Source organism: Polyodon spathula, chromosome 49 (assembly GCF_017654505.1).
Source record: "Polyodon spathula isolate WHYD16114869_AA chromosome 49, ASM1765450v1, whole genome shotgun sequence".
Lineage (NCBI taxonomy): Eukaryota > Metazoa > Chordata > Actinopteri > Acipenseriformes > Polyodontidae > Polyodon > Polyodon spathula.
This window is the reverse complement of record NC_054582.1, coordinates 1,342,026-1,354,736: the sequence shown is the minus strand read 5'-3', so window position 1 is coordinate 1,354,736 and position 12,711 is coordinate 1,342,026. Positions and strand designations below refer to the sequence as shown.

The following is a 12,711-nucleotide window of genomic DNA, read 5'->3' as shown; positions in this document are numbered from 1 at the left end:
TAAGGGAACATGCGATTTGTGTGCTAACTTATAAAGAATACAAGTGCTAGTGTGATGGCATTATGGGACTATACAGAGCCACGACCATACCCTCTTCTAACCTGTTCCATGGCTAAAAGGCCATTGAGGTAGCATTGTATATTCATAGGGTCATTCCAGCTCAAGTGGAGCAGGCAGGGTTGCACGCTCTCTCACACGAGTGACTCACATCACTTTTTGGAAAGCCCTTGAAATATGCTTTGAAGTGATAATAATATTAATTGTCTAGTAACTTGGAGTTCATCTGACTCAACAGGTGGGGCACGAGTTACAGTCCTCAGTTCTCAATTCTCAGTTCTCAATTCTAAATTCTCAGTTCTCAATTCTCAGTATTCAGTTCTAAATTATCAGTTCTCAGTTCTCAGTTCTCAGTTCTCAATTCTCAGTTTTCAGTTCTCAATTCTCAATTCACAGTTCTCAGTTCTGAGTTCTCAATGTTCAATTTTCTGTTCTCAATTCTCAATTCTCAGTTCTAAATTATCAGTTCTCAATTCTCGTTTTTCAGTTGTCAGTTCTCCTTGTCCATGCACACAGCTCCTGCCTGGCTCTGTGTTCACAATTCCGTGAATGCGTCTCCTTTAACCACAAATGGAGGTATGAGGCCAATAGTTTAGTGCCTAACTGCAGATACTGCATGATCCTACCTGCCTAAATGAAATGCTGCAATGCTTTGGTAATACAGCAGACACACTCCAATAGGGGTTTATGCAGACACGGTGTTTATTAAGTTGCGTGTCTAGGGGCTGGTTTAAAAACACAGAGCCTAGCCCTGAGCTTGAGGTCTCGTCACTCTCTCAGTGTAATACATTCTCCAGTGTCCAATCTCATGGGGCTTTGTGATGTCACAGGGGGCCGGCACACAGGCTCTATAAAGCTGGGAGCTGCTGTGAAATTTCTCAATGAAGCTGTGTGAGTGAGTGAGTGACAGACTGGTGTACAACTCAGTGCACCCCAGACACCCCTTCACAGGGCAATTGGAGACAGGCATCATCACTGAGCTGCACTGGACTCTTTACTAGAGATATAGAGAAATATATATATATATATATTTTTTTTTTTTCAGTACAATTTTGCATATATATTTTTTAATGTTTTTGAGAACTATGGAGTGTGCAAGCCTGCTGGTTTCGATAACCCTGACCTGTGCTATACTGCTGGTAAGAGAATAACTATAATGACCTAACAATTCATATTCGGTATATTAGACTACATTTACTAAGCTTTTGCTCCACTGCAAAAACATCTCTGCTTACTTCTTTTAGAAAGCTTCTCTACTGATGTGCTTCTTTTAAAAACAGTTCCAAAAGGTTTACAGAAAACTCAATCTGACTCGCTAGCTTTGCTCCCCTCCTCTCTGTCTCTCCACCTTCTTATAAAATAATCAGTTTTGCTTCAAACTCTGAACTCATGTTTGCAGTAATAAAGCAGCATTGCTTTGGAATGCGGTGCAGGGATTCATTTCCACTGTAGTTATAGCGGAGCTGCGTTGGGTTTGGAATCAGATTTGCTTTGAGACCAGGAGACCCGCTGAGGCTTGCACTGCAGTGAAGCTACAGCAGCGCTCCTTTACACTTGAGCAATGGCTCTGACAAGCCTGCTCTGCTTTTATTAAACTCAGTGGAAAGAGGCAGCAGTGTAGGCTATAGTGGGAAGAATCCTGTGGCTGCTGAATTGACATGAAATGACGGAAGTCTCACAAGCGCTAGCTTTGTATTGCTGTTAAGTCGGTCACTAAAGGGTTAATGCACTGAGACTCGCTATTGGTTTACCCTCTGGCTGCCAGCCGTTGACCTCATAAAGCTTTACAACAGCGAGGTTACGATAAATATTATGGGCTTTTAATGCTTTGATTGCCATGTTGTTACCACACCCCTGGCAGTGCTTTCTCATGCAATAGCTTTACCATCGAACAGCGCTAGAAACATTCTTGGCTCGTGCCCACCTGCCTATCAGCTGGACAGATGGAATGCCAGCACATCCTGGTCTCCACACTCTTATTAAGACACACCATAAAAGGATGAGAGTCACCCAGGAGTCAAGGAAGAACAACAACTGGGATTGCACCCAGAAGAGCTCTTCTAGCAATGATCTGCTATAGAGGCAGCATTGCCTGAAGTAAAACGTGAGCCTAATCCAGTAATATCTGTCTGCAGCATGTCTTTTAATTCAGTTCATTCATCAATGAAGGACAAAAGTCCACTTTTGTCTAACTTGATTTCATTTGAATTATGTGCACTGCTATCCTTGCATTTTGAGTGAGAATGACATAGAGAAACACGTGATTAACTCATTGCACGCAATTGTCATGTTTTTTGTGGTTTTTTTTTGCTGCTGCAAAGTGTCTCATGGGATGGCGTAATCGACTCTCTTCTTTCCCCCCTGCAGGTGGAGAGCAGCTGCCCGCTGGCGTGCTCCTGCCCCCCCTCGCCTCCCTCCTGCCCCCCGGGTGTCAGCCTGGTCATGGACTCGTGTGGCTGCTGCAGGGTGTGCGCCCGGCAGTTCAATCAGGACTGCAGTGTGACCCAGCCCTGCGACCACATCAAGGGGCTTCACTGTGACTTCGGAGCGGGGAGCGGAGCTCACAGGGGGCTCTGCAGAGGTAACCAGCTCAACGTTAGCGTGAGATAAAAGCTTGCACCCTCCCTAGCGTAGGGCACTGTTCACAGTATATATTTAGGAAAGTGCATTGTGATATTGCAAAAGTAAATTCTAATCACAGCAGAGTGGAACACAGGGCCCTCTATTTCTAATCAGGATCTCTAACTGGTGATAACCTGAGTGATACCATGTCTCTGGGTTATTGCAAGCCTGATCCTGTCTTTATGACTGGATGTGTAACACTGCTGTTCTTTCCCAAACCCGGCAGCGAAGGCAGACGGCCGTCCCTGCGAGTTTAATGGCCGGGTCTACCAGCACGGCGAGGACTTCCAGCCCAACTGCAAGCACCAGTGCAGCTGCATGGACGGGGTGGTGGGCTGCATGCCCCTGTGCCCCCAGGAGGTGCCGCTGCCGGTCTGGGACTGCCCCAACCCACGGCTGGTCAAGGCGCCGGGTCGCTGCTGTGAAGAGTGGCTCTGTGACGACAGCAATCACATTCGCGAGGACTCCGGGGACAGCCAGGGGTCGCCAGAGCCAGAACCGCTCACCAGCAACGAGCTGCTGGCAGCCCCGCAGGGCAACACAGTGCCAGCATACCCGGGTAGGGAGGAGGGGTGCAGCGTTGAGCTACTGGGTTCTTATTCTGCTGGAGGAGTTAGGGGGTTACTTAGATCAATATGAAAAAATGATAATGCTTTAAAATGCCTGTTAATTACATTTATTTAGATGGTAATTTACACTGAACTCTATGATAATGACAATGTTTTACACTGTCTCTCCATCTCTCTCTCTCTCCCCCTCCCTCTCGCTCACTCTCTCTCTCCAGACTTCATTTCAATAGTCCCTGTCCTGGTTTAGTATCTCACTCACTCTCTCTCTCTCCTCTCTCTTCTTCCCCATCAGACTGGAAATCACCTCCCCAGTCCAGCATGCCGGTCATCACCAGTTGCCTGGTCCAGACCACTGATTGGTCGGACTGCTCCAAAACGTGCGGGATGGGAATCTCGAGCCGTGTCACCAACACCAACCCATCGTGCCGCCTGACCCGAGAAACGCGCCTGTGCCAGATCAGAGCCTGTGAGTTCACGTCCACCCCCAACCTCAAGGTAAGACAGCCATCATACAGCCAAGAAATGTTTTATGAGGATTAGGTCACTTTAAAATGTGTTAATATGTTAATGGGTAATGATGGTGAGAGTGACTAGCATGCTGTCCTTCTGTTTGCGTTTCAGAAGGGTAAGAAGTGCCAGAAGACGGTTCGTCCGCGGGAACCCGTGCAGATCTCCTTCGCGGGCTGCGCCACGTCTCGCCGGTACCGGCCGCGCTCCTGTGGCTCCTGCTCTGACGGGCGATGCTGCTCCCCCTCCCTGACCCGCACGGCGAGTCTGCGCTTCCACTGCCCCGACGGAGAGAGCTTCACGCGCAGCGTCATGGTGATCCAGCGCTGCCGCTGCCGACCCGACTGTGACCGTGACAGCCAGGCTGGCTCCCTGCCTTCCTTCAGCCTCCACAACGACATCCACACCTTCACCCAGTGAGGCAGGGGCTCTGCGTCCGAAGCCTTCCTTCGGTTATAATCAACCGCTCCCATCCCTCCTCCAGTCCTGCAGAGTTCACGTACCCGGGACCGGGCACATTGTCTTCATCACGGAAGACTAATGCATGACTTTCTTTCAAAGAAGAAGCTACCCTTTTTTAAAAGAGGACTTTATTTTACAAGGGCTGGTCTTTGCCCTAACAGCTTTCCAGGAGAGAAGTGGCGCCTCCCCCCCAAAGAAAATAATGGGGCTAATCTCTCTTGATCTTAAAGTCCCAGCCACTCATCTGTCGGGGAAGTACTTGACATTTCCATTCAGAAGTGAATCCCCAACCTGCAAAACTATCCGTTGAAAACCCCTAAACCTTCTGGCAGCGAGAGCTCACAAGTCTCACTGTTTCCAGATAAAGGCAGCAATCTGCATCTCAGAACCGACACTGACGCAGTTTCCTACACCTGTTGGATAAAAACAAGGCCAAAGGAAATTGATAACTCTTCCTGGACATAACTTTCCTCTGACGTGGGACTGGGAGGACCCTTGAACCTGGCACACACGTCTGTGTTTGTCTTTGTTGACTGGGTTATGGTCGTAGAGACGATGGCCACCTGGGTTGTAATGAGCTTACTGTATATTAAACAACCCCAAGGACTCAGCGGTTAAAGGTCAGCCAGCTTCTCCAGTCCCCGTTTCCTCGCGTAGGTGACGTGGCTCCGGATTGGGTCTCAAGTTTGCCAGGACCGGGACAATACAACAGACAAAGGTTCCTGATTGGATCCTAATTTAGAATGACTGAATGGTTTACTGGTTGGTTTAGTAGACATGATCAAACTCAATGCATTACATTATGATGTTTGGGTATTAAAGCAATGCTTGGGTATTATTACATCGATGCTTGGGTATTATTGAAGAGATGCTTGGGTATTATTGAAGCGATGCTTGGGTATTATTGAAGCGATGCTTGGGTATTATTGAAGCGATGCTTGGGTATTATTGAAGCGATGCTTGGGTATAATTGAAGCGATGCTTGGGTATTATTGAAGCGATGCTTGGGTATAATTATGCTTGGGTATTATTGAAGCGATGCTTGGGTATTGAAGCGATGCTTGGGTATTATTGAAGCGATGCTTGGGTATTATTGAAATGCTTGGGATTGAAGCGATGCTTGGGTATTATTGAAGCGATGCTTGGGTATTATTGAAGCGATGCTTGGGTATTATTGAAGCGATGCTTGGGTATTATTGAAGCGATGCTTGGGTATTATTGAAGCGATGCTTGGGTATTATTGAAGCGATGCTTGGGTATTATTGAAGCGATGCTTGGGTATAATTGAAGCGATGCTTGGGTATTATTGAAGCGATGCTTGGGTATTATTGAAGCGATGCTTGGGTATTATTGAAGCGATGCTTGGGTATTATTGAAGCGATGCTTGGGTATTATTGAAGCGATGCTTGGGTATTATTGAAGCGATGCTTGGGTATAATTGAAGCGATGCTTGGGTATTATTGAAGCGATGCTTGGGGGTATGCTTGGGTATAATTGAAGCGATGCTTGGGTATTATTGAAGCGATGCTTGGGTATAATTGAAGCGATGCTTGGGTATTATTGAAGCGATGCTTGGGTATTATTGAAGCGATGCTTGGGTATTATTGAAGCGATGCTTGGGTATTATTGAAGCGATGCTTGGGTATAATTGAAGCGATGCTTGGGTATTATTGAAGCGATGCTTGGGTATAATTGAAGCGATGCTTGGTTATTATTGAAGCGATGATTTTCAATGAAGGTAGGGCTAGTTTTCTACTGAACAACGCCACATTATTCCAGGGGCCTCCTGCCTTAAAGGAAGTGATCTTTAAAAATCAGCAAAGTTAACGAGCAGACATCTGTATGTATGCAAGCTTGTGAGCGTGTGCGTGTGCGTGTGCATGTGTGTGTGTGCATGTGTGTGTGTGTGCGTGTGTACAGACTTCACACTGGTGGAGTGACTCTGTGTGTGTGTGTGTGCGTGTGTACAGACTTCATGCTGGTGGAGTGACTCTGTGTATGTGTGTGTGTGTGTGTGTGTGTGTTGTGAGACTGACACACATACAGTGTGTGTGTACAGACTTCATGCACGACACACACGACTCTGTGTGTGTGTGTGTGTGTGTGTGTGTGTGTGTGTACAGACTTCATGCTGGTGGAGTGACTCTGTGTGTGTGTGTGCGTGTGTACAGACTTCACGCTGGTGGAGTGACTCTGTGTATGTGTGTGCGTGTGTGTGTGTGTGTGCGTGTGTACAGACTTCACGCTTGACTCTGTGTATGTGTGTGCGTGTGTACAGACTTCACACTGGTGGTGTGTGCGTGACTTCACACTGGTGGAGTGACTCTGTGTGCGTGTGCGTGTGCGTGTGCGTGTGTACAGACTTCACGCTGGTGGAGTGATATATTTAGACACTGCTTCATTCTTGAGGCGAGCTCAGCGGCCTGTTTGAGGCCCTCTCGTATTGTAAAGATGATTTTGTTTGTATATTTAAGACTTCTATTTTGTTAATATATTTCCTGAATGTCGGTCAGCATTAATAAAAGTTTGTTTTTATATAGATAGATATTAAACTAAACACTTGTCCTTGACTCCTTTATTTCAAAAGCCTCAAATCATCCTCCAGCCACGTGGAATTTACTATCCTTTAACCATGTGCCTACAAACTGCTCTCAACACCCGAACACAGTGAGTCTTTACATGGGCACAGAAGGAAGACGCAGATGCATGAGGACCTCTATAAGGATGCCATACACAATATATGTCCAAAACAACTTTTTTTCAGTATTTTAGATATATTGGGCATGAAATAGCCACATTAATATAATTAATAAAATACATGTACACCCCTCCCCCCCCATAAAACAATCAGCCCTATGTTCACAATTACATTGGGCTATGGTACATAGAGCTGTCATTTCCACCTACTGGAGGTCATTTGTGTCACTTCGGCTGCTGTTACATCACTTTTCAGCATTCCATTCAGTTACCATAGGAATGGAATGTTTGGTGCATTTTCAGAATCGGATTGTTCCAATAATCTGAAAATTCCTCTGATGTGCAAAAAAAAAAAAAGAAACCCTGTTCCGTTAAATTTGCAGACGACGGAGAAGTCTGGTGTTCTAATCTAATAGACAGAATGATATCTTCAGAGCATGGCTGGAGGTGCCTCTGTACCATATAAAAACAGGTATGGAGCCACATAGAGGTGGTGAGTGGGGGAGAGGAGAGGAGAGGAGATGGGGGGGGAGCCGGGCTCTGGTATTTCCGGGTGTTTTTTCTGCTGTCCCGGGAAAGGTTTACTGCAAGTTCAGGTTCCCTCTTCCTTATAAACACTCCCAGTCTTCAGAGAATCTGCACAGCAAACATTTCACCAGCCTGTCAAATTCCACACATCGCCCCTGTCTCAGAGCCCACGGCCCCCCCAGCCCCAGCCAGCCAGGGGACAGGCCAACCAGCCCAGCCAAGCATCCAGAGAATCCGATCCCCCCTGCTCCAGGACCACAGCTGCTTATTCATCCTAGGACACAGGGAAGCTGTATTCCCAGCGCCCCCCACCCCATGATCAGTTGCTACGCCAGTCACGGAAGAGACCCTATCTCACTGAATCCTTCTGGAAACCTTACCTGGTTTGCCCTTCTTAGTAACACAGGGCTGGAATGTACATTTTTCAGAGCTCACATGTATTTTTATTTTAAAACTGCATGGCTGGTACTGCCTTAGGCAGAAGAAATCTCTCAGCTTCCTTGCCCTGCTCTCAAGAAATCCGTTACACTTTGTCGAAACATGCAACTGGCTGAAAGCATGTCAGTCAAGAGGAGAAGCAGCTAGTTGGTTAATGACAGAGGGGGTGGGGTCAATTTTACCCTCCAAGTAAAATGACAGAGATATGCTGGTCTAGTAAGATTTAAAAAAAAAATGTGTGTGTGTGTGTGTGTGTGTGTGTGTGAGAGCGAGAGAGGAAAGGGCACATCGGAAATCATTACATATCCTCTTTGCACATCTGCCTGTACAGCTGTCCAGCCTCACCCAAGCCAGCCAAAGTACCAGCTTGGTTGTAATAGTATTATATTTTATAATAATATAAAGGCTTTTATTTGTTGCCCGTTCTTCCAATAGAAGGGTTGCTCGTCGCCTCTCTGAGGTTCAAGTGCAATGCTATAGAGAGGAGGCATCGAATGAGGGACGTGTTCAGCAATCACTTGACATGAATATTTAGTTTCACAGAAATGTCGTTTCTCCTTCTTTTACCCCATGTGGCAGCAGCAGCTACACCAGTGGATGTGGCAGTGCTATCGCTCTGCATGAAGCTGCTAGCAGGAGCTTCGGCAAAGCTGCACCCTGACATTCCCACGCCTGCTGTATCACACTGAGCAACACAGCCTCCTATTGCATTCAGTGACTTCAATGAATCTGAAAGTCTCCCGCTCTCCCTGCTGCCTTTTGAAAACAGGAAAAAGGAAGAAGTGTCTTGTTTGTTCAGCAGGGTAATTAGGGGCTGTTTGAGGCAGGGGCTTTGATGATTTTTTCAATTTGTTTTTCCAGAAGAAGAAAGTTCCCAGCCCTGAAGTGCTCTCTTTGCCCGTATGAGACTCTGGGCTGCACAGTCATGCTGTAGTTGATTGGTTCCCTGGAAAACCAATCAGCTGTGACTTCTCTGGTATGCACGAGCATTCACAGGCCAGCTCTTTCCAGAAATTGCTCACAGTATGGCATGATTGTTTTCCCTAAGGGAATCTGTATTTTTGTGTTCAGTAACATTTAAACTAAGTCCACCTGCTACTGCCAGTTACAGCACTCAACACACAAGCCACCTTGAATAAGCAGCCATCTGTTTTTAAGAGTGATTACACTCTGGTGTTCCATGTGCACTTGTATGACATCACTGGAGTTTTCTTAGCATCCTGACTCCAAACGGCTCCAAAATGTAGATGCTAACGAATGGCCAGAGAAACGTCCGTTATAACACAATAGCTTTGCTAACCCTATTGGATGCTGGAGTCATTTCAGTGTGTTACCCTGAAAAACTCCATCTGAGCGACCTCCGTGAGCAGATGGAGTAATACAAGAAGAAAAGCCTTCACAGCATTACAGCCATGGCAAAACCTTGATGATTCAGACACTGCACAGGGGTCCTGACGGGGGAGCACTGGCATGATAATGCTGGGTGGATCCCCAGCAGTGTGTTCCATCGTAACAGCATGTGGGAACCGAATACCAACGGAAACCTTATAGCGCTGTAGCTGCCCCCTTTGCTCACATTTCCCTCGTAGTACAGAACTCTGACACTGGCTGAGGCCTGGGCTGGAGAGAGCACATGAAGTGTTTCACGGTCACCATGGAGACGGGCCTGCCATCTGTCACCATCGTCAGCAGACATGCAGCTACTCCCACTGTTATATATTTACACAAAGTTTTTACAATTCTTTCCACGCTGAGAATGTGGGCCCTCTGTTTGCTGTCTGAGCAAGGAGGCTGTTTTTTGAGTTCTTCGGAATTGTTGCCCCCTCCAGCCAGGTTTCCCGTGGCGACTCGGGATTCTGGGAAGCCCCAGTTACCTGCCGGGAAAAAAAGTTGTCTGTTTGTGCAAACCCCCCCCCCCCCCCCCCCCCCGTGTCTCCGCTCCACAGAGAGACATTCTGGGAAGGCTGGGTGGGAGCAGGGCTCTGATCCTGTGAAGAGGTGTAGATTCAGCGTGAGGCCGTGTCCTCTCTCACTCTCCGCCCCACCCATCTCTCAGAGTTGACATTGGCTGTGAAACGAGACAGGAAGCCCCCCTCAGAACCAGGCCTCGCGGGGAGCTGTGAGTTTCGGCACGGGGTCTATGGCAGAAGTGGACATGTTTCGGAAACGCCAGGGCTGGTAGAGGGGGCTAGGGGGCAGAGAGAGAAAGTGGAACAGGAGGGGGGCTCTGTGAGCAATGGGATTGCATTCAATGTGTTGAATTCTACCACTGCCAGGCTCTTAATTGGCAAAGGTCTAGGGTAAGAGGGGTCCTGGTCATGAGGGAGGTGTTCTCACCACCTGCCTGACTCAATTCACAAAGCAGAAAGTTAAAGAAACGATTACGAGCTAAAGAACTAATGAAAGGCTGCTGCGGGATCACAGCAGAGGGCTCAGGCTGACATCTGCTGAGACCAGACACAGGAACTACTTTCAGAATGGATTTCAATTTTACAAGATACTGTACCCTTGAATAAACCATATGCTGCAAACCGGACAGCTGACTCCCTGTGGAATTAGTGACCTCTTGTGTCTGAAAACTGGAACTGTGCTGTTTTTTTATAGCCCCTTTTTGGGAATGTAGACTCACATCACACTGCATTCTGGTACTTGTAGTCTTTCAAAAGTAGCAATACTAAGGAAGTAGTAATTCTTAGTGAGTGTCACTGGTTCTGCTGCAATGCATGCAGGTTTATTCGATGGGCAATGGCTTTAAGGATCTGGGGATCACAAAACAAACCACTGCTGAGACCTGCTGCTGGTTAAAATAAGTGTTTATTTATTTCTCAGGGCAAAACAGGCAGCAAGCGGCAATAAAAACTTCAACAACATTGACTGCAGGTCTCTGGCAGTCCGGCACACCTGGGCACAGGTAGAGAAGGAGCTAATTAAACACAGGAGGAGCCACATAACATTGCACTGCATCCCCAACACCTACCCAGGACTGCTGAAGTGAAACCTGGCTGCGTTTTACCTCCCTCAACCCGGGTCAAAGTGTGTCGACCCCTGAGGTACGTGGTTTCGCACTACACGGGATTGTGACCCCGGTAGCCAGAACCCAGGACTACACTTCCCAGAATGCACTTGGGGGTGGGGTGGGGGAGTTGAAATGGGACAGAAAAAGGACCATGGTTCAGTTACACATGCAGAGGCTGAAGGGATGAAAGAGCACATACAGCTCCACTGGGAAATATGCAGCACACACCTTGTCAGAACAAGCAGCAGGAAATACACTGGACTTGGAACAGAGAGTGCGCTGTGGGCCTGATACAGCAGCACCCTGTCTGGCGCTGATAGGGTGCACTGGCACTGCGACGTGTAGTGGATCAGACCATTGCGTTACCATTAGTCATCTACAAATGACATCAGTGAGATAACAGGTTCTTATTCAGGGCAGGCGCAGTGTTATCACCTGACAGCCGTCATTCCCGGGAAGCCTGGCTGGCTTGCACTGTCTCTCTGTCTCTCCGATGATGAACGCGGGCTCCCTGCTCACGCTGCTGCTGGTCTGCCTGTGGGCTCTCCCGGAGCTGTCTGAAAGCACTGCAGGTAACAATAGCAATCCTCCCAGCTAGGTGATGTGTGTTAACCCTCCGTCAGATAGAACTTGCTCCCTTCTAGAGTGATTCACAGCGTCCGCCCAGGTGAGGCTGTTTCCTCGTAATCTGATATCCCCAGTGTGGTTCACAGTCCCACCGGGAGCAGGTTTTATATGAGTTTGTGATCAATGTGTGCGCCAATGAATAAATCCAGACCACGGAGAAACCGAGACTCTAACTAAGCGATGGGGAGTTTCAGTTGTATCAAATATGCTGTTTTTCAAGAAGTAGGGCCTTGAGCATAGTGTGTATTGATGTATTCACAATGATGTGTATGCATCAATCAGGAATGGAAATAAGACTCCCACTGGAAAGCAGTTTGATCCATTCCTGGTTTTACTATAAATAGACACACCTGGGCTTGTTACCTGTACACTGTGGCTAATTAAACTGTTATGCAATAGGAGGCTTATTTTCATCCCTGATGTGTGTGTGTGTGTATGTATGTATGTATTTCTCTGTTTTTTTTAGACACGCAGGATGATTATTTGGATGTGGAAGTGTGGAGCCATGAAGAGGGTAAGTGACCCAATAGCCCTCCCCGTGGTTCTCTACAGAGCGATGGTAGAATGGCGCACTGAGGTAATTTTTTCGGAACTTGACATTGCGTCGGTGTCACAGCAGTATCAAACACTGGTATAGAAAACTGCGCTGACACATACTTGATATATTTTCGAGATGGAATTTGTGATCAAATCATATTTTACTGCCTGTGCTACATTCAGTATCAGGTAAGCGTGTAGTTTTATACCGCAAGGCAGCTGTGTTGATGGGATACGTTTCCAGTTAATTCCGCGCACAGGTGCGCTAAGAGCACAATATGCAAAGCAGTTAGGGGCGACAGCTTGACAACAGAGGCCCTTGATGTGTCCATTTTATCTATGAAAACATTTACAGGTTTGTTTGTTTGTTTTCATTATCTGAAACTGATAACTGAGCTACTCTGACCCGTGAACGCCGTGATGATATTTTCAGAGCGCAGGCAGCGAGAACACGTCTCCTTGGACACCAACGCGAACACAGAGGGAGCTCAACTCCAGAACAAGCGAACCCGGCGTGAGTACGCGTGTATATGCTTAGTAACTACTGAGCTGTGAACTTTGTAAAGTCACAGTAATTAGACACTTAATGTAAAGTGTTATCCTGAAAAAAAAAACTACCTGTACTTCAATTCAGCAATCATGTGATAAAAA

The 12,711-nt window shown here is 47.1% G+C and overlaps 1 protein-coding gene across 2 annotated transcripts; it reads left to right on the top strand.

The window, feature by feature from the left end:
- The first annotated feature begins 498 nt into the window (after positions 1-498).
- LOC121306729 (CCN family member 1-like) lies at positions 499-5,226 on the top strand. Of its 2 annotated transcripts, none has more exons than XM_041238626.1 (5): positions 499-1,196; positions 2,425-2,638; positions 2,906-3,238; positions 3,541-3,743; positions 3,870-5,226. In XM_041238626.1, the coding sequence occupies exons 1-5, from the start codon at positions 1,128-1,130 to the stop codon at positions 4,173-4,175; spliced, it is 1,125 nt and encodes a 374-aa protein (XP_041094560.1). In that variant the 5' UTR covers positions 499-1,127; the 3' UTR covers positions 4,176-5,226. The 2 variants fall into 2 exon arrangements, with proteins under 2 accessions (XP_041094560.1, XP_041094561.1); XM_041238627.1 differs by lacking the exon at positions 499-1,196 and adding an exon at positions 1,578-2,161.
- The last annotated feature ends 7,485 nt before the right edge of the window (positions 5,227-12,711 follow it).